The sequence below is a fragment of the Cygnus atratus genome, chromosome 2 (genome assembly GCF_013377495.2).
Source record: "Cygnus atratus isolate AKBS03 ecotype Queensland, Australia chromosome 2, CAtr_DNAZoo_HiC_assembly, whole genome shotgun sequence".
NCBI classification, from domain to species: Eukaryota; Metazoa; Chordata; class Aves; order Anseriformes; family Anatidae; genus Cygnus; species Cygnus atratus.
Genome location: NC_066363.1, coordinates 70,932,608 through 70,954,870, shown reverse-complemented (window position 1 = coordinate 70,954,870; position 22,263 = coordinate 70,932,608). Strand labels below are relative to the sequence as shown.

The 22,263-nt window shown below is 40.8% G+C and overlaps 1 protein-coding gene across 1 annotated transcript in view; it reads left to right on the top strand.

Annotated features, from left to right (window-relative positions):
• The first annotated feature begins 4,382 nt into the window (after window positions 1-4,382).
• Window positions 4,383-22,263, top strand: part of CDYL (chromodomain Y like) — a 106,280-nt gene continuing 88,399 nt past the window's right edge. Inside the window, exon 1 of the mRNA XM_035560369.2 lies at window positions 4,383-4,708. Within this exon, the coding sequence (XP_035416262.1) occupies window positions 4,685-4,708 (24 nt within the window). The 5' untranslated portion in view covers window positions 4,383-4,684. The remainder of the gene's footprint in view (window positions 4,709-22,263) is intronic.

The window sequence follows — 22,263 nt, the reverse complement described above, 5'->3', positions numbered from 1 at the left end:
TCAATGCAAATCATGTTTTAGTAGTTTAGAGAATAAGGAGACTCCATCTTCTAGACTTTCACTTTAAGAATCTTGTTTAACAGCCATTCTTTTAGGTGATTCAATTTTTCACAACGTGTCACAGAACAAAAAACCATCTTTCTGCCTGAAACCACCTCTGTTTAAGCCGCCCCTTACTACAAAATGGGAAACATAATTCCCAGCTCTGTGTTGAAATTACAGATTCAGATTTCAATAAATGCGTTTTGTTGTTGTTATTTTACCTAGCATTTGTAATTGTTTATTTTAACTTAAATATCCCAAGACACTTAGAAGACAAGAGAATAAGACAGAGATGAGAAAGAGGTGGGGAAAGGAAGAGGAATAGAAATTTCAAGAGACTATCAGAGTACAAGGATGAACCATATCGTAGGAGTTAAGATGGCAAATAAGAATAGGACCAAAATATAAAGTGAAAATATTAGTGGCAAATGGATATTATATACTACATATCTAATCTTTCAACGTTGTTTGGTTAACATGGAGTTTTAAATCATCCAGTTGTCTTAGATGAAAAAGACAAGATCATACAAATGTGAGTAGGATTCATCTTACCTTTCTTTAGGCAGTTGAACGATAGGTATCATACTTTCAATCAGCAAAAATTCAGCCAACATAGTCAATCAAATTTAGAGTGCAATTCACCTGGCCAGACATAGGCAGCTATCTAAGATGAGATGAAGCATGCCCTGAATTCCATTGACTATGCTGGCTAGCTTTTCAGTGACTGTGAAAAAGTAGCATAGGATGAGAGAGATGTGGACATACTGGAAAATGTCCAATGGAGGGCCACCAGGAAGATCAAGGGACTGGAGCACCTCTCCTATAAGGAGAGGCTGAGACAGTTGGGACTGTTCAGCCTGGAGAACAGGAGGCTCAAGGAGAATCTTATCAGTGTGTATAAATACCTGAAAGGAGGATGCAATGAGATGGAGCCAGGCTCTTTTCAGTGGTGCCCAGTGCCAGGACAAGAGGCACAAACTGGAACACAAGAAATTCCATCTGAACATCAGGAAGCACTTCTGTACTGTGTGGGTGACGGAACAGGTTTTCCAGAGTGGTCATGGAGTTTCCCTCTTTAGAGATCTTCAAAAGCCATCTCGATGTGGTCCTGGGCAACCTGCTCTAAGGTGGCTCTGTTTGAGCAGGAGGTTGGACCAGATGGCCTCTACACGTCCCTTCCAACCCTAAACATTCTGTAATACTGTGATTCCATGATATAATTTGATCAGAAGTTAATATCTGTAGCGTAGACCATCGCATTTGACCTTACCAGTCACACCTTTTGAAATCCTTCAGGTAATCACTGACTACATCTCAACTACTAAATGCTTTATTTCCAAGTTCTACTCCCAAGTATATATTAAAAAACAAAACAAAAAACAAAAAAACAAAAAAACAAAAACAAAAAAAAAAAAAAAAAAACAAAAAACTTAAAATGACCGATCAAAAGTTACTGATAGTCACCTTAATGTCAAGAGTTATGATCTTGTGGATAAACGTCTGCATATCAAATATGGCTGAGATGCCTTGGTCAGAGCAGATTCTGGAAGTGTAGACCCATTGCCATCTAATACAGACCTCTATGATATTTTCACTAATGCCAACTTTTAGGCAGCTATGGTCTAACACTGTAACTATTTCAAATACAGCCATTCCACCATCAATGAAGATCTTTATAGACATTTCAGTGGCACATGGTGATATTGAAATGGACTTGACCTTTTTAAATGAATGTGATTCCATGATCTGTACCTTGTCCATAAATTTAAACATTCTTCACTCTGCTAAATAGAAGAATGATTGTCCCGACATTTGCCAAGACTGCCACTACAGGCAGTTGTCTTCTTCAAACTGGAAGCACTGTATGCTCAAACTTGTGCGTTTTTCACAGTCTGATTCTTATCAAGACTGGGTTAACCAAGGCTATTTCACCCACCTCTAAGAACACGCCCTGCTACTCTCAGATTTCAAACAGGCCTGGCTTTTCACTTTTCCTAGACTGCTCAGTAACTGTATTCCATACAACCTCTTTACTAGTAACATCGATATGCCAGGTTAATAAAGCCTTTTACAAAGTCGCTGTGAAGTTTCATTTTAACAACAAAGATTGTTTAATAAAAAAGGCAGATAAAAAAGATACATCCTGCCTCAGTGAGGAAAGTGTGAAACACTTTAAAATATTAGAAGGAAATGCTGATGCAGACAATTTACCACATACAACTTTTAGATAACTTGATTTTTTCTAGAAAGAGCAAGAAGAGATCAAGCTATCATGAAACTTGATGACTTATTGTAACAAAATCCAAATGCAAAACCTTGACACCAATCACAAAACTTGGTACCTCTCAGATGCTTGAACCACAGCAGTATCACATGGTATTTTTGAACAGTATGGCCGATTCACCTGAGAAGTCTTATAAAGCAACAAGGACAAAAGGTTAGAATAGGCGGCAAAGAAGAATTAATGGCACTGCAAGCAATGAATACGTGTAAAAGAAGAACGTCCTTCACTGAAGATGAAATGTGGAGGGTGGTTGAAATACTTAAAATTAGTAATAACTCTGAGCTTTTGTTGTTTCCATGAAGTACTAAAAATAGAGCAGTACTGATGAACTGTATTTCTTTTTAGTCATCCAGAAGAACAAAACGCCTAGGATCTGTTTGACTACAACGTTAAAACAGAAAAGAGGGGGCAAAAAAAAAAAAAAAAGAGCTTTCTGCATTCTATGCTTATGCCTCGCAAGCAAAGTAACGTCTTCAGCAACCATTGCTGCCAACCCTTTGCCTAAACATGACTACAGAATACCTTAAAAGGCTGTCCTTCAAAAGATGGCTACAACAACAATGGTATGCTGTGTAGAGCTCAAAAAGGATTCAGACCACAGCCCAGAAACTGTGAGTGAATGCTCATCTCAGGGTCAAGAGGAAGGCAGTCACAGAGGTCCTAGACCTCAACCATGTCCGTTTCTTACACAGGCCCATACTTGGGTCAACGATCCTGTCACTGAACAGCCCCCTTTTACACCACCTAGGTTAAACCCAGCTCTTGAAGACCTCAAGAAATGGTTTATAGACCAATCTTTATAGACCAACTCTTCATAGGCTAGTTAGGAAATGACAAAAGTATCAAAGGTGGCAGACATTTTGGCTATGGAAATGGTGTCCATCTGGCAGTCCAGTACCAGATTTTCAGTCATCTAGAGGAAGAACGTTGGCCTGGAGGAAGTGATCTATTGGTCACGAAGAATGGATGGGTAAACCACATCTCCAAAAGGAATTTCCCGTTCTTTCTGTATAAATCATCCAAATCCCATAAGTAGATTGACATTTTCTGAATGGATACTTCCTGGACAGTGGTCCAAAACTCATTTATCAAAGTAGAATATTGAGGGGTGTCTTCGTTTTTGAGAAATGCTTTTGCAAGTCTTTGGTAAAAAAAAAAAAAAGAAGCAAGAGGTAACTTGATCAAAAATTTGTTGAGTCAGTGTGTGGGTTGACTACACGAATGTGATGAACTCTGCTTTAACTTGTGCTGTTCCGCAGCAGAGTACAGCTTCCTGGTGCGGTGTGGGATGAGAAACTCACCTGGACAAGTGCCTTGGCGTGATCAAGTGTGTCAACGATGGCTCTTGCCCTGACCTTGTTTCGTGTCCCCCCCCAGCCCTTACAAGACCAGGAGGGCCATCTTGCAGAACATGCCCCTGAATGAGTCACACTTCGCATCCACCTTGGCACAGCCGGCCGTCCAGCTCACCGAGTTAAACCGACCACGGGGCACCTTCTCTGCACAGCTTCCTGTGGAAGCGCCCCAAAGGGCACCCACAGGACACCCGAACATCGGCGGGGCCTTCCCCGCTCTGCAAACTCCGCGGGCACGGCGAGGAGGAGGAGGAGGAGGAGGAGGAGGAGGAAGAGGAGGAGGAAGCACGGCGGCGGGGTGCCGTGTATGCGTGTGTCCCCCACAAGCCCGCGCCCGTCCCGCGGGCGGCCCCAAGCCCAGCTGGGCAGACAATGGGAGATCAAAGCGGGGGGAGGAGGAGGAGGAGGAGGAGGAGGAGGAGGAGGAGGAGGAGGATGGTGCCGGGAGGGAGGCGAGGCGGAGCGGCGGCGGTGCGGCGCCCTCTCTGCACTCGATTAGTGTTCCTGGGGAGGGAGCGAGCGGGCCGGGCCGGGGACGGAGGGCTTGGGGGGGGCGGGTGCGCGCGCGCGGGGCGCCGCCGCGTGAGCGCGCGCGCGAGCGAGTGCGCGCCCGCGTGCGCGCGCGCCCGCGGGAGGTGGCGGGGGGGGGGGTGGGGGGGGAGTAGAGCGCGAGGGCGCGCTCGCGATCGGGGCGCGAGCCGCGTTGCGCAGCTGCGGTGCGCGCAGCCCCGCCGCCAGCAGCAGCGGCAGCTCAGCGGCATTCAGCGAGCGGGGCTGCTGGTTGCGCTGGAGAGAGACGCGCGGGGCGGAGGAGGAGGAGGAGGAGGGGGAGGAGGAGGAGGAGGAGGAGGAGGAGGAGGAGGAGGAAGAAGAGAGGAGCAGCAGGAGGAGGAGGAGGAGGAGGGAGACGGAGGAGACGGGGGAAGAGGAGGCCACACGGCCACCAACTGAAACAAAGTATTCGCGAACCCGCACCCAACTCCACCTTGTGAGGCTCCCCAGCATGGCTTCCGAGGAACTCTACGAGGTAACAGCCCCCCCGCCGCCGGCCCCGGCCCCGCCGGCCACCCCGCCGCACCCCGCCCCGCCCGCGGCTCGCCTCGCCCCGTGTCACCCCCACTTGCTGGGCCCCGGCCCGGCTTCCCCCGGGGGGAGGACGGAAGGAGGGCAGGCGCCCGAGTGCTGCCGCCCGTGGCCTGCGCGGCCCCCCCGGTCCCCTCCGGTCTCGCCCGGACCCCGCCGGTCCCCCCGCGGTGCCCCCGGTCCCCGGGAGCAGCGCTGACAGCCGCCGCCGCTCGTCCCCGGGGCGAGCGCGCCACGGCGGCGTGCAGAAACGCGTGCAAAGCCGAGTTAGCGCCCGGGTCCGGAACCGGGCTGCGTGTGTGTGTGTGTAAAGGGGGGGGGGGGGGGGGTGCGCTTCTCCCTCCCGGCGCCGTCCCCGCACCGAAGTCGTGTGCCACCATCCTGCGCGCCGCGATGGGAAACGCGAAAATCGCAACTCGCCCCGCTCCGGCGGTCCGGGCACGGCTGCCGGAGGAGCCGGGGGGCTCCAAGTTGAGGCTCCCACACGCCGGCCCTCGCCCGGCGGTCGGGAGGCGGCCGAAGGGCACGCTGGCACCAGAGGAAGGTTTTGGGGTGGTGGCGGGGGGTGCGGTGACAGCCCAACTTCGAATTTCCTGTCCTGTGTGTGGCAATTTCACATCCTTACCCTTAATTGAAAGGCATCATGGTCCTCTTGGATTTAACTTCCTTGTTTTTATTTTTACGAGAAGTCATCCCTGGGAGTGAAAAGTGGAGGCCGTTTCGGAGCCTTTCTTGTCTTTTGGGTAAATGGGTAGGCACCCCAAGACAAAAATGTGTTTATTGCATGGTTAGTAGGCATCCAGGCATCGATTTATAAAAAAAAAAAATAAATAATATTTATATCCAGAGTCTGGATTGCTAAGGTCGAAGGAGACGGGCGGCCTTCAGGACGCTTGACAGAAGGAGACGCCTTGCTGTGCATGCTGTTGGTGTGCAGGTATCTCCTTGTAGTGGCATTACACCCATGCCGCCGTGGGCGAACAGACCCGTATAAGCCAGTGAAGGGTACCACGTGTGCGCTTACGTTTTAAGCAAGTTGAAGGCTGAGCAGAGGTGCTGAACTGATGGATGAGTAGACTGAAGGCCTGTGTTCCCAAGGCAGATAAATCACGGTTAATTGCTTTGGCAAGTTTCCCCCATCCTCATCGCGTGGCTTAAGCCAGTCTTGAAGGAATGATCCCTGGAAGTAGTTGAGAAACGTAGGGACCGCTCTGCATAGGAAAGAATTGCCCAAAACTTGCTTTGACTTCGGGAAAAGTTCTGTTGGGTTTGAAGAGTTGGGCCTGTAGACCATGCTGTGGCCGGTGCTTGTGTGTTGTGTGTTTCTGGATTTGTTCAATGACCGACAACGGGACACCATTTTCGATAGGCATAAGAATGACGAGAAAAGTTCTGTTTGGATGTTGGGCTGAAGTTAAACAGTGAGCAGTCTTTATTAATCTGCTTGTTCGTCTTACACTGTGTTCCCGATGTTGACTTATATGAAAGGCTCAGTAGGCTGTTGACTATGGTCGTCCTCACTAGGCAGGCTACGCATCGTGTTCATTGGGCAAAAGTGCATCTCTCAAAATGCTTGAAGTGATAGACTGTTTTTTTTTTTACTTTTAAAACCAGTCACTTTCGTTCATTGTGTAAGTGCAAAGTTTATTTGAAGTGCCAAAATTGTTAATGCTTTTGGACTCAGATGTGGTCAAACTGTCGCTTGTGTTTGTTTTTTTCTAAGTTGCTGTTCTTTTTTGACAAGTTTTGTCTTTTAATGCAATTTTCAGAGCTGTGCCTGAAAAATCAGAAATCATAAATAATTTAAATGTAGTGAATACTAATTTGGGAGGTATATAACTTCAAGTTGACCTGAAACATTGAATATTGGATAATTTAAATCCTCCGTGAACTACCACATTATTGACCATTTTGTGGATATTTTATTTGTAATTAATGCAATACAGTATTCTTTGAATCTGGTGATTGAAGTCCAGTGCAATTTGCTGTATCTCCATTTTTCCTTCTGAATCTTGATCTTGTGTCTTGAATGAAAAAAGTGGAAAATCTATTTGAGATTGTTAGGCTGAGTATGAATGCTAACTGCTCCTGCTGATAGGTGCCATGGTTCTTCCAAAATACAAATGAGAAATCCTCTTATAAGCAATACAAATGAAGGTAAGTTCATTTTTTAACAAAAAATTCTTTGTGGATTTGGTTGTGTATAGGATGATTTTTACTCTGGATATAAACTTGGGAGAGAGGGAGCCCAACTGTAGGCCAATGATGGGGAATTCAAAGATAGAAACCTTGAAATATGCTAACAGGCTGAAAGGGTGACTTTGTTGGGCTGGCTGTATCCTTCATGTCATTTGTTCCTCTGCTTTCTCAGAGTTGTTTTAATGATGACCAGCTCTTTTTTTCTTTTTTCTTTTTTTTTTTCTTTGAAGGGGGGAGTTGATTTGAAGAAAATACGAAGCATTTATAGAAAAGCATTGAAGAGGCTGTCTTTTCTAGATGGAAAATGAAAGACAGTAATCTTGCCAACCTCTATAAGTGAGGCAAACAGCATAGTTTTTCTGTTTGTTAGTTTGAGTCTTCAAATGACAACATGTCAGTGAGGTGGACAGACTTGGAAAAATTGGTCAACAAGGCAGGTAAAGGAAAATATAAGCAAAAGTGCCATCTTTTTTTTTTTTTTTTCCCCAAATTTGTTTCAATAGGCGCATTTTACACTGTCTTTCTTCATCCATGTCTGCTGCCTTCTGCATTGGTGTAGCTTTTGAGAAGTTCTGTGTTCCAGCAAATACTAGGGCTACTTTCGTTTATGTTGTGACAAGTTTGCTTTACTTTATGGGCTCGTTCCCCGCCCACTGCAAGACTGTTGCTTGTTCTCATCATCTCCGGTGGAGTAGTTGGAAGTGTGGTGCCATACTGCCATGTAGATGGTTCGTTTGGAAAGCAACTGTGGTTGCTGCCTCTGCAGTCACATCACTTGACCTCCTTTGGCAGACCCTTGCTGTCATGTCTGGGATTAAAGTCAGCCTGAATCGAGGTTGCTGTGACAAATTTGTTTGATGAAATGTAGAAGTGATCCCATAAAGGTACTTCCCTGGACAACTGCATAATCTGACAGGTCAAAAGTACCAAAGGCAGTACGAAAGCTGTGCTCAGTTTGGCAGGGTCTCTATCTTCTAAATTTCAGTAACTTCTGTACTAACTGCGGTGGAAATGTACTGAAATTCTCTGCCTGTTGGAGATTTTATCTAATCAAACGACCAAGTGTTTCCATCTTTCCTCTAGGTATAACTGTTACAGTTGATCGTTTAGGTGACCCACTGGATCAATACATTTGAGTAACTGTAGTTAGACCTGGGCTGTGATTGCTACTCAGATTAAAACATTCCTACTGGGGTTTACCAGGAAGTAAGCAGAGCGATTTGTCTGAACCTCACAAGTGCAAGTGTGCATTGGTGTCTTTTCTTCGCTGTGTATTTCACCTTGGCATTGCTCATAAACCTAGTATTTTAAGGTGACTTAACCAATTTCCATTAAAATATTAAAGGTTGACATATTTAAAGACCTGTAGTCCAAAATTATATGTTTATTTATGTTTTATAGATTGGAAAATGTCTTTTTTTTAATTCTTCAGGTGTCTTGCAAAATATATACGCTTTTTTTTTTTTTCCTAAAGTCTATTGTTTTCAAGGTGATATTTCACTTCAGATGATGATTTGGTATTTTTGTTTTTATTTTTAGAACTAAAGCCTTTGACATTAAATTTTACAGATATAGTGAAACTACAAACTGAAACCAATTTCAGGAGCACCTGACTGAAGTTCTGTGGTCTTGTATTAGTCTATATGTCAAGTTTGATCACCTAATATATAAGCCCCAAAGACGTGTATTCTGTGGAAATTTAAACTTTGTGTATCCAACAGTGGTCACAAGTTTAAACAATAAAAATAAAAATGCTTCTGATGCCATGGGCTGTTCTTCAACTACTGTGCTAATTTCTGAAATAGTAGAATATAGAAAACTGAAGGAGAAATGCTGTCACTTAGTTGAAAACTGGATCCTGCATGGGAATCATCAACTTAAAAGTAAAGTTTGTATCACAGTCCTAGTTATACTGTAGCAATCACATCTTGATCATGTTTTGTGAGCTTTTACCAGGAAGTTTAAACATTTCTTTCACTCAAGTTAGCTGAAAAGTGAAATCCACTATCTACTGTATGCAACTTGGAATGTATTGTAATTTTTGGTAGCTGTTTGATGAAAAACTGATAGCAACATAAAACCGATATTGCCCATTTGGGCAGTAGCAATCGTTTCCCCATTGAAACGGGTTGTTTTTATTCAACCTGTCTCATAGAAAGTCCAAAGTATCTTGGGATATCTCTTTTGTTTCTTGTTGCTTCTGTGACAATTCCTAAGATGTTGGCCAAATATCAATGACATTTCTTCATGAAAGGAGGTCTTACAGTCATTGTGCTGTAATGGCTGGATCTTTCTGATTTTAGTTTGACAACAAATTGAACTAATATTACTGCTTGTTTCAGAAGAGGTGAAAGACTAAGAGAGATTTGCTTGACTAGGCCAAGTGCAAGGTCCTGCACCTGGGTCAGGGCGATCCCAAACATGAGTACAGACTGGGGGATGAACGGATTGAGAGCAGCCCTGAGGACTTGTGGATATTGGTGTACAAAAAATTGGACATGAGGTGGCAACATGCACTTGCAGCCCAGAAGGCCAACCATATTCTGGGCTGCACCAAAAGCTGCGAGGGAGGTGATTGTGGCCCTCTGCTCTGCTCTTATGAGACCCCACCTGGAGCCCTGCACTCAGCTCTGGGGCTCCCAGCACAAGGACATGGACCTGTTGGAACAGGTCCAGAGGAGGGCCATGAGGATGATCAAGGGGCTGGAGCACCTCTCCTATGAAGACACGCTGAGGGGCTTGGGGTTGTTCAGCCTGGAGAAGAGAAGGCTCTGGGGAGACCTTACAGCGGCCTTCCTGTACCTACATGGGGCCTACAGGAAAGCTGGGGAGGGACTCTGTGTCAGGGAGTGCAGCGATAGGAGAAGGGGAAATGGCTTTAAACTAAAAGAGGGGAGATTTATACTAGACATTAGGAAGAAATTCTTCACTGTGAGGGTGGTGAGGCACTGGCACAGGTTGCCCAGAGAAGCTGTGGATGCCCCATCCCTGGAGGTGTTCAAGGCCAGGTTGGATGGGGCTTTGGGCAGCCTGGTCTGTTGGGAAGTGTCCCTGCCCATGGCAGGGGGTTGGAATTGGATGGGCTTTAAGGTCCCTTCCAACCCAAACTTCTCTATGGTTCTTCAACAAGAGTGGAAGCTGTACATCTAACTTAAAATAGATTTTAGGATTAGCTGTTGGTCCTCCTTTGGTGACTTTCACTTTTTTAAAATGGAGAGCTAATGGAAGAGCACCTTAGGAATGGAACCACCACATTTAGTGCAAGAAACATGATGCTTTTCCACATCCCTTGCCACGTTGTCTTTCACCAGTTTGAGATATTTCTTATCTTCTGTCCCAGAGCTCTAGACTGAACCCAGGAGGCCTTGGTGCCCCCTCTTCTGCTGCTGCCTAGAAACTGCCTCAGCCCCCGGTCTTTCAGTGTGTCCTGCTCTCTGCTGTGATACTGGCCTAGCAAGACTCCAGTAACTGCTCCTGAAGTCCAAATAGGCAAAAGAGTTAAATTCTGCTTGTGTCCTCTGTAGGATTGCAAATGATTCACAGAAAAGGAGACGGTTACCAGTTTTTTAATTTACAAAACTGCTTTGTATGGGCATGTATATGTAACGTGCATGTGTATTATGAAAACAGATATATATATATTTTTTTTTTGCTTTGACTTACCCATGTCTGTCAGGGAGGGAGAGGGAGAGGAAGAGAGCAGGGGGAGAGATGCTTCCTCCACAAAGGGTACGAGGCTCTGATAATTCTTACCTTCACAGTCTCTCTCTTGCAACAGACTGCAATTTTATTTCTTGAGGTTTGGGGTCAATCAAAGATGTTGGCTAATGCATTGCTACTCACACTTAGAGTTACAGAGTAATTACTTCCACCTTACAAGTCTGTACTATCAGAGAAGCTTGCTTCCACTATTCCTACTTTCAGTACCTCTTGAATGAGGATAAATTGTTGGACACACCGAACTTAACAGTACACGCCACAGCCTCTTGTTCTTCAGGAAGCTTGACACAGCTGGAACAGCATCAGTGATGCAGTATCCCTCTTTGACTTCTCAGTAGGTGCAGCTTCATTTATTCCTGACCACTGCGGCGTGCCTGACCTGTGCCAAAGCCATGGAAAAAACAAGTTACTAACTGTTATGGTTTCATCTCTCTCTCGTAAATACTCTGTACTTGCAAAGACTGTACTTCATACAAAGCATTGACAACTAGAATGACTTCTTAAATATGTCATAACTGGATGTGCAGATGTGTTAGATAAAACTGATATGCAGGCCAGTAATGCCACTCATAATGTACTATAATGAACTCCAAATCCGGTGTCACTGGGTAATGTATTATTTTTGGATATCTGCTGAAAGTGTGAGCTCTACAGACTGTATTTGTAAGGTGAAAAGGAATACATAAGTCCTGTTAACTTCTTCTGTGCCTTTGAGGTTTTGGATGGATGTTGTGATGAGGCATGTGGTGACCTTAACTTGTCAGTAAATACAGAATTGTTGTGTTTTTGTTCATCTTTGAGTTAGACATTTGTAATTTTCATATTAAGTGTGCAGTGTGCTTTCTCTGACAATATATTGTTAGTCTAGAAAATATCTTAAGAATGAGAGCTCTGTATTTTTCATTATCAAATATATTATCCGAAGTCATAACATCTCCCCAAGCAGAGCTTTTATTTTTCCAATTTTTGATGGGCTTTCAATATTTACAAACAGTAATTTTGTGCTCTTTGAAATAATTTCTTTGAACTTCCCTCCATACTACTTAGAGGAAAAGAAAATTAGCATGTTACCGGTTCAGTACACTACAAAGGCAAGAATATTTACTATTTTAATAAACATCATCAGAAGATTTCCGTGTGTCCCTTAACAGTGACCTGCTGTAGATCTTTTGCAAGGAATCTACAAACATGTATGAATACATAGATGGATATTAGAAAAAAATTTAACCATAAATTTTCATTTTTGTAATGATTTTAAAGCCACTTTGCTAGCATTAAAATGTGAAGTAAAGTAACTATTAGAAAAATAGTGAAAGATATTTAGTAATTTTACTGAATAGTGAAACAAAGTAATTACTATAACTGGGTTTTGGGTTTTGTGATGGATTTTGTGATTCTTCAGTGAGGTTGCACAGTTTATAATCGCACTGCATAAAATAAATTAGTATAACTCTGATCAAATCTTGCTTCTAGGCCATGTTTTTTTTTTTTTTTTTTTTTTTTTGTGGAGAAAGATAAAGTAAATGTTTTAAGTGACCTAACCACATTTATAGTTGTGCTTCTCCAACTCTTCTGCCCCCACAGTTTCTGAAAGTTTCACAGCTTTTCTGTAAATTAAGACTTAAGTTCAGTCTTTGCTGATTGTCATAATAGCATCTGAAAAATCAAAGCCTGTTTTTTAGAGTATGCTGGTTGGATACAGAAGGAAGGAAAAATCTTTCTTCCTTTCTGACTGGGATTTTCATTTTGCAAGTGCTATTGCGTACCTCTGTAAGAATCTCTACTTGCTGTAAAGCACTAGTTTACAGAAAGTTGTTTGTTTCAAGGAATAATAAAAAAATTGGTTTTAGTCTAAAGCCATTGGATATACATTTTACAGATATGCAAGTGGGAAAACCATTGAGGTATATTTTTAAGACAGTTGAAATATATACAACTTCAAAATACTTCTCTGACACTGTGTTGTGTAGGATGTTGTATTTAGTAGATACTCAAAAGTCGATATTTTTTGAAGTTCTTTCCAGAAACAGTTATTTGATGAAACATCATCTGCATATTGACAACACTTGAATGTAGAAATACTAAGGGTTCAAAACAATTCAAAGTAACTTCAGGAAAATTAGCTGGATTGTAGTTTGGCTAGTTGCTATGTAAGAGTAGTTATGCTTGATTTTAGCACCTTATTTTCCCCAGTTATATGTATAAAATATAGCTTGTGCCAGCGCAGTGTGACTCTTCAGTCATATTTTACTGGCCAGGTCATGTACAAGGTTAAAACTAACAGACCTGGAATTGTGTCTTGAAGAAATAATGAGATTGTAAAACTATACGCATTGTCACAAAAGATCTGTCCAGTTCAGCATCCCAGTTCCTATCACTGGTCAGTAATATCCCTCTATCAGTAATGGTAGAGGGGAAAAATGGGAAATGTGGCACAGCAGTAATCACTGGGAGCTTTTGTGGTTCGTTTTGCTGGGGCCAAGAGAAATTTCAGCTGTGGCTTTAAAACTTGGGCAATGTAACCCAAGCCTTCCAGGTGTTGATGCCTGCTGGAGGGCGGCTGACACAGGCTCCAGCAAGGACAGGCACACCTGTAGGAAGAGCGATGCCTCACACATCTGTAATTTCTGTTGGTATTGGTAGGGCATGATGTGAGCGGGAATACAGCATGATTGCCAGATCTCTCGCTCTGTGTGTTGAGCTAAACTTTTGCTGCTTCCTTTCAAGACGTTTCTAAACACACTCTAGTATGTCATTCAAATGGTAGAGTTTAAGGCATTTGTACAAGTCTTTTCTCAGTCAAAACCACTAAAAGATCGCTGTTACTAAACATGGTTTTAACTTGAACCTAAGTTTTCAAGAAGAGGTTGTTATCATATATGATAAAACAAAACAGAAGCATCAGCTCCAGATAAAATCTAAAATTATCAACATTGTACGCTCTAGATAGCCGCAAAGTTTTTGGTGGAGACTTGATATACTAAAGGTCTATGTCTCAAAACAAGGACTAGCAAACTGCTTTGTGTGCGTAGACTCCTAGTTTAGAAAAGTTAGAGAGAGGAATGTGGCCATAGAATAAAACAAATTGCAATAACAAACTCCAGGAATTAATCTCACTATTTGAAATTAATAGTATTTTGTTAGTGTGACTATAGACTATAGTAGATTGTGCTGGAGTGTAATCTTTCTACAATTGGGAAGATGTGTGGATAACTTTTCCTTAAAGAGGAAAAATCAGTTTGTTTGTTTAGCTATGTAGACATTTTGCCATACAGTAACACTATGTTGTAGCTCTGAGATGGCTCTTCATGGTTTCAGGGCTGAGATATGCTTGTTTGGGTCACAGATAAGGACCTGAAGTGATCTTTGATTATTAACAGGGCTTTCTAAGAACAAAGAAACACAAAGAAAGAAGTGATGGTGTTTTCATCAGACAGAATCTTGAGCTTTTGTTTTCAGTGTACTTTTCTGCGGAATTACCTCATAAACATAGTTACTCTAAAAGAATGTGTTTAAAGCCAATGCTACAGTCAGTTGAGTGAGCATTTCTAGCTAAATGATTTCTAATGCTTTCTGAAGGTGACACTGCAGATTGTCTTCCTCTGGAAGACTGGGCTTCCATAGAAACAACTACCTACTGTCTTTTGCAGCTGAAGAAATAACTAGATGTGCAAACATTCCCAAGGGCAATGGAAGTTTTAAATTAGTGCAGTTTTAGAGGAGTCAATCAATTTTCACTTATGATACAGTAAGGTCAGAAGATTCAAAGTTAAAATTTAAACTCAGCATACACCAGGTCGTTTATAGTGTGTGTAAGTATCTAGAGAAGGTTAAAGCCAAACTTACAAAGTTCTTTTCAAATTTCTTCTTTTCTCTGTCTGGTTCATGTGCTTAGTGTTATGCACTTCTTGTTTTGGTTTGGTTATACAAAAGGCTATGTGTTGAGCAGGAGACGAAAGGACATTTGATATCTATTTTGCTTTAGTTCAAATGAAACGTACATGAGACAATGTAATAGACAAGTCTAGTGCTAGTTTAATATCGTATGATTTTTGAGAGGCATAGCTTCCAGAGAATCAAAGCTGGGAAAGCTGTATTTTTACCCAGGTCATTGCTGATCATCAAGGGCAAGGGACGGTGATCAATAACAACAAAGGATTTTTTCCCAGGTGCCAAGGGCAAATAAAGTAGCTTTCTGTTTCGAAAGGTCCATAAACGTTTCAGATTCTATTTCACTCATGTTAGAGGCATCTCTCTCAGATCAGGGTAGCTGCTTAATTGATTTGTTTTTCCTCTCTACCACATTATACTCATCAAATCTCCAGAGATTTGTGCTTATTTATTTAAATTGCCCAAGAATAAAATATTACCTTCTGAATTAAATAGAAATAATTTTCTTTAGGGATGCTTCTTTGCGATGTAACGTAAGACTGTCAAAACATGGAAGACAGTATACACCCATCTTAATTGTATGCAAACAGTGTCATGCTTCTCTACTTTCTTATCAGTGAAGGTTGAATAGCAGGGGTGTTTGTCTTTTATTGGTTTTATTATTAATATTATTAGAAATGCTTATTGAGGTACATCATTATTAAAACACCTAATTTTTACAACCAATTACTTACAGGTGGAACGCTGAATAAGCATGTTGAATGAGATGGTGTTTTGGAGATTGTCTTTGGTGCCATTGGTGACAAAACATGGATTTAATGAGAAGATAGGATGAGTCTGTCCCATGAATGCTAGGGCTTGATCCACATCTAGTGATAGATGAAACATATTACTGTTACTCACCTATTCTTAAGTTATTTTGCTATGATCAACCAGATAAAACTGTTTGTTATGTTCTAGTTTTCTTACTTTTAGATACTTGTGAAAAGCAATGAATGATGCACAGTTGTCAGTTAAGTTACAGTTAAAATAGTGTGAGATAAAATTTCTTTTCAGTGTAAATGAAGATAATTGTTAATCATTCTTTACTGTTATTGTTCTGTAAAATGTGGAGTTCCAGTCTTTATTGCTGAGTGTTATTTGAACACTTTCAATATTAATTGAATTATTCAACATTAAAGTTGTTACTCAAGTAATTACAACATAGTTTATTCTAAAGAAAGAATATAATCCTCTGCAGTTGGACATATATATTTCTAATCAAAGCTAATAGATTAACAAAAATGAGTCATTGCATGCATACAAAATAATTTATTATGTCATTATTATTGTCAAGTAAAAAAAAAAAAGTCCTTTGGCTTCTTTGCTTGTTCTTGATGGACATTTTTATAAATATTGGGAATTAATAACATTCATTATTCTAACTTTATATATATATATATATATGTCTGTGTGTTTTTATTCTTTCCATTAGCAAAATAATATTTTATTTGGCCCTTTTTTATTTTTCTTCTGTACTATTGTTTGTTTAAGAAACTTGAATTGAGATGTGATGAGCAGTGATTAATTTTGGGAAAGGGATTTTAGATGTTTATATGCTAAATAAAAAATTATACTGAGACATAGTAAGTTACGAGAAGGAGAGGAAGAAAGTCATGACTGGCCTACAGAACCATGTGATAATTCTGTGTTCTGCTTTTAACAAAGAAAATGTCCCATTTTCATTGCTTTGTCCGTTTTGTCAAATCTTAGAACTCCACCTTCCCAGCCTCTTCCCTGTACCTGTCTCTCTCATTTTCAGTCAAACCACCAGAAAAAGCTTTTACCATGTGACTTATTCAGAAAAGGACGATTTCAGAGTAGAATCAGTTCCCTATTGATTGTAAAGTAAAGATGATTTTTGTTTTTCGGAGCAAGAAGCTGGAACTTTGCTATGGAGTGGAAGAAAGGCATATCATATCCTACTAGAACTTCCTTATCATTTGTAGAAGTTGGCAAATGGGTAGGCAGGGGCTGTGGGGAGAAAATGTGGGATCTCATCATTAGGACACCTGACTGCTGTCTTGAAAAATGCTGTTCTTCCTTCCCTTCTGTCACAGTTAGCCTAGCACTGAGCAAATCACTCAGCCTGAGTATTTCAGAGATGGTTGCTAATCATTTGCTCATCTCTCTGACAAAGTTTGAATCCCTGAGCCAAAATATAGGCAGAATAGAGCCGTGTCTCCCCCCCCACCCCCCAAAGTAACTATTGTCACAACATCTTAGAATAAAGTAGAGCAATCTAATTGGGTCTTATAGAAGGAAGCTATGTTACAAGTACTATCCACAGATAAAACTGTCTCTCTTTTATGTCTTTTCTTTCCTTTTATTTTTTTCTTTTTTTTTTTGGGGGGGGGGGGGCGGGGGGCGGGGGTGCTAACTGCTGAGTGAGGTATTTAGCTAGCATGCAATGTCATCTTTGATATCCTCTGTAATCAGTGATAAGAGTCATCCAGAAGGCCATTCAGACCATTCAAATGAATTCCTCTAGAAGGTCACCAGAACAGAAACTTTATCCCCTTTCTCTACAGAGAGGTTTAGAAAGGTTAGTCTGGTTAATTTAGTCAGTTCTGTTAAATATGCTTAAATTGTGACCCCCTAAGCAGTGATCTTTTTTCCCTCCCTATGGTCTTCTGAACCCAATGCAGGATAATACCCAACTTTTCTTTCATTGCAGGCCTTCCCATGGGACTGTAAACTGTGTTAGTAGGTGAATGTTGTTAAGGGATTGTGCTGTTGAAGCATATAAAGGGTTTAGGCACAGCACTGAGCTACCATGGCATAAATTAAGTTCTTTTTTTATCTGAGTGACAGTTATCTGCGTGATGGATCAAGTTACATTTTTAAACCATAATTGTTGTATTTTACTTTGTTTTAGCTTAAATCTCAAAAGGGTTTGGGGTGGTAGTGTGTTATAATTGACTTCAGCAGCTCCTTCCTCAGACCATTCAGCTGTTTCTTCCATTGAGCCACAACAGCAGCTTGGCCACATACTAGGAGGATTAAAAAGCTGACCTTGCATAACAAATGACAAACAAGAACCCTAGCTCCAAAAATATTTGTTTGGTTGAATCCATTCCTCCGTGCGGTTCAGTGCGTAGCTGTACACGTATTTGCCAGTATGACAAAGCAGGTGTCGAAGGTTGAGCTCTACAGCCAGCAAGTAATGTACACAGAAATGCCCTGAGATTAGAGGAAGAAATTTGCCCGTTCTGATAGCACTTGTGTTGGTTTTCCTCTCTTTCCCTTAATGTTTCCTTGTTTGGCATAACGATTAAAAGTCAGTTTTAAAGTATACTAAATATTAAGGAAGGAGACTAATTATTCCTTGTCCGGTTCTGGCATGCAGTCTGAGTGCTCAGTTCTCTATGGCTTAAGCAAATTTCAGTGCTGCAGGCTTTGTTTTGCACTACTGCCTCTTTCTCTGGCAAGCCACCCATTCTTGCCCCCTTCCTTTGCACCGACACTGATTTGTGTCACTGGATCAGGAGAACACCACTGACGGAAGCCTACCTAGCTGAAAGCTGTCCGCTTCTTTCAGAGTTTTCTCTCTGCTCTCTGACTGACTCGGGTTGAAGTCAAAGAAGTGCCATTTCAAGTAAAGCAGCAGGAATACATGGCATGGTTGAAGGGAGATGTGTGGGGAGGGAGGGTTGCAGCAATGACTTGGATCAGTTGAAAAAAGAATCGGTCAAATGGCACGTGTAATTTTCAGCTGGGTCAAGTCACTGGACTAACTTGCAGTGTGGCTGTGCAGCTTCTTGCCCTTGAGTTGTGTTGGCTCTAGAGGAGGGTCAGTGTCCCTGGACGGCACCTTAAGGGGCGAACAGCGTGAGAAAGATGCTGCGCGGACTGACAAGGCGATCGTCTTCGGAGTAAAGGAGAAAGCTGTTCTGCGCTGTATAGTTTTAGTGGCCAGTTAAGCTCCCACTTTGATTGGCAAATGGAAAATTCGTACTTGCAACAATTTGCAATGCCAGTTAATTCTCACTCCTGCTTGACTATTACTTATTATTAACATTTTCCAGAATTTTACACTAGCATAGCAATTGCAACATTTGATGAAAGTCTTCATTATTTTTAGAGTGCAATAAGTAATAAAAGTTCTGCAGCCATGTAAGGTTGTTTTTTACCTCTCCACCCTGACTGTGCTATAATTTTGCTGAGGTGCTGTTACGCAAACCAAATCTGAAGCCATAGGTGGCATACAAGCATAATTAAGAGTATCATTTTCTTTTAAGTATTTTAGTTGTACACTGACTGGGCAGTGGGCAGGCACTGGGATGGGACAGGCTGTCTGTTAGTAGCTGAGCTCACTTTAGGCTTTATTTCATTTAAATTGCTGACATTAACAAAGATTGTTTTTTAGCCTCTCCAATGGAATTAAAGTTCCAAGTATAAGTACTGTCAATATCTTCTGAGTAGAAAAACTTTTGCTTTAATGACTTTTGGTTTCGGTTTCACACGCAGGAACAAATTATTTTCACTTTGGATGTGTTTATGTGAGGGTGGGAAAACTGATAAGGAAAGTAAGCCGTGTTGCTCTTTAACTCCTTCCAATATATAAATAAAAACTGGTAGGAAAGAATAGTACCAACTAATACTAAGGACTACAAGGCTAGTGCTGTATTATTGAAGCATTTGGTAACTGAGTGAGAGTTTATAGAGCAGCCAAGTAGTTTAAGTGCCCCAGATCCAGTCTTCTCAGTTCTGTGTGTGTGTATAGACCCTGTAGTTTGGTTATATTAAGTAAAAATATTCTGACAATTACTTTAGTGTAGCTAATAATTAATTAAGAAATGTACTATTTCTTAATTTTAAATATGATGATAAAAAGACTAGATTATGCATTCAGCATTTTAAAGACAATTTCATTAAAAGGAATTTATGTAATTATTTCAAATCTAGTCTGCATTTGTATGCAATTTGAAAACATCATAAAATAAATTGATTAAAATATTTGTTATTTCAGAGGTGTAGCACACAAAAAATAAGATTGTGTGAATGTATATTCAGATGACTCACTGTTTTAACAGGTGCATGTAGCAATAAGTTTAAAACCTATACTTTGGTTTTAAACCAGAACAAGTTAATGTCATTGCTAACCACTGGCACTGATCCTTCATTTAATAAAATAAATAAATAAATATATAAAAAATTGAAAGTACAGAACAAGATTACACTCAGTTTAAAAAAAAAAATGCCGTTGATCACCATCTGGAAACTTAATCCAATATATTCAAATTTATTTACTTGCCATCAAAGTACAGAAGAAACACCCAAACGTTTTAGACTAGTTGTGTGAAAATTACCAACTCCAACAGACCTTCACTGCGCCAGCTTTTATTGAGTGCCACACTTTTATATTAAGAGTAGGATCAAATTATAAAGTTAGGCTATTCTTATTGCCCCTTCCATTTTTTCCTCTGTGGTTCAATTCTGACATTGTATCTAACAGCCAATGGTCCTGGGAGCTGTTTTTTGTTTGTTTGTTTGTTTGTTATATATACCCAGAAAGCAAGGATTAAGCCATTGCATACTATCTCTAATTATTTGCAAGATAAAAACAACTAAACAAATTGGTTTCTTAAGAAAGTTGCTTCAGAAAGTTCTTTAAGTTCTGAACTTTCTTTTTACAGAGATAACGGCAAGTGTTCCTGGGATTCATAACAGCCAGTGTTTTTCTTATCTGTTGTTTTGGGCAAGGTTTGGAAGTCGTCACTGGTCATTTGGTGTTTTTGTTTGTTTTTTCAGTCTTTCCAAATTACAATTTGAATCAAAAGTATCCTAACTAAAAAGGACCAAGGACCATGGGCACAAGAAAAAATCGTGATTATTTTCTTAATGAGTAATAACCCATTTCTGTACTTTGTGGATATTTGTGAAATATGTTAGGGTAATTTGTGCTATTGCTAAAGTAACATCAGCACATATATATATATATATATATATATATGTATATGTAATCATTGAATCACAGAATGGTTTGGGTTGTAAGGGACCTTAAAGGCCATCCAGTTCCACCCCCTCTGCCATGGGCAGAGACCTCCCACCAGACCAGGTTGCCCAAAGCCCCATCCAGCCTGGCCTCGAACACCTCCAGGGATGGGGCATCCACAGCTTCTCTGGGCAGCCTGTGCCAGTGCCTCAGCACTCTCTGAGTACAGAATTTCTTCTTTATATCTAATCTAAATGTACCCTCTTTAAGTTTAAAGCCATTCCCTCTTCTCCTATCACTGCACTCCCTGACACAGAGTCCCTCCCCAGCTTTCCTGTAGGCCCCATGTAGGTACAGGAAGGCCGCTGTAAGGTCTCCCTAGAGCCTTCTCTTCTCCAGGCTGAACAACCCCAAGCCCCTCAGCGTGTCTTCATAGGAGAGGTGCTCCAGCCCCTTGATCATCCTCATGGCCCTCCTCTGGATTCGCTGTAATAGGTGCATGTCCTTCCTGTGACAGAGCAGAAAAGCAGTAGTGGAGGTATCGTTTACTTAGAAATAACTGATGATGCAGAAATGAAAGAAATATTCTTTATTGAATCAGTACTCTGTCAAGATGAGTAACCTGTTTTAAGATTTTGATTTGGAGCGCTTATGTGAAAGAGGAATATTTCTTTAAATGTCTAAATACACAGAAAATATGCATTGTTATTTCAGAGTCATTATGTTAGGTGATCATATAAAACCTTCCTGGAATTTGTAATGTCTGTAGGTCATTCATCATACTTTCCTGAGAATAAGAAATTGTTTTCTGTTCAATTTTACTTTTCTGACAAAAATTAAATAAGATACAAGATCACTTAGCTTTCACCAAGACAATCAGCACTGACAGTTTTCATTGCATATTTAAATATGTTCTATCCCATACAGGCCTTGCCAATAATATGTGCTTACTTTTTCCAAAAGGATGATTTCCGAAAAATAATTCAGCAGAGATTTTACTGAAAATATAACAAAATCAGTTTTATCTGAAAGTTACATTATTAAAAAATAATAAAAAGTTACCCAGCAGGTTTATAGTTCTAACAATGAAAATTCTTTACAGATAGGTACGAAATTGTCATGGCATAGTAAGGCTGAGGTGAAGATTCAAATATTCAGGTGAATGAAGACAGAGAAAATGCAGGGAACAACAGTGATTGTTAGCTGTCACAAAGAAAATAACATTTGTAAGAGATTATATGGACAATAGTAACAAACCTTCTGTAAATGGGGTTAAAGACAATATGAAAATTTTCTTTTTAATTGAGAGAACAAAAAGTGTTAGTAATGACATTGGCCTACTAGATAAGAATAATAATAGCAAAGCAGACAGAAATAATTCAAAAATATTCAGTGATTCTTTACAAATGCTGCTTTAAGTCTAATCACTGTTGTTCTTTGGCCAACATGTGGATGTTGTGTTCATAGTTTACAATGATTTACAAAAAAAAAGTCTTTATTCTGGTAGGAATATATTTTGTTGTTGTTGTTACTCCTAGCAGTCAAGATTTTCACATGCACAAAATTAACCACCTGAAGACATCTAATGTATTGGGTTTTGTATTTTATTTTTCTTTAATTTTAATTGTTGTAGAGGTGTAAATGAGATTGGAAAGGACAGGATGCAACATAAATACTGGACTGGATTAGCTGATAATGATCACAGGAAGAAC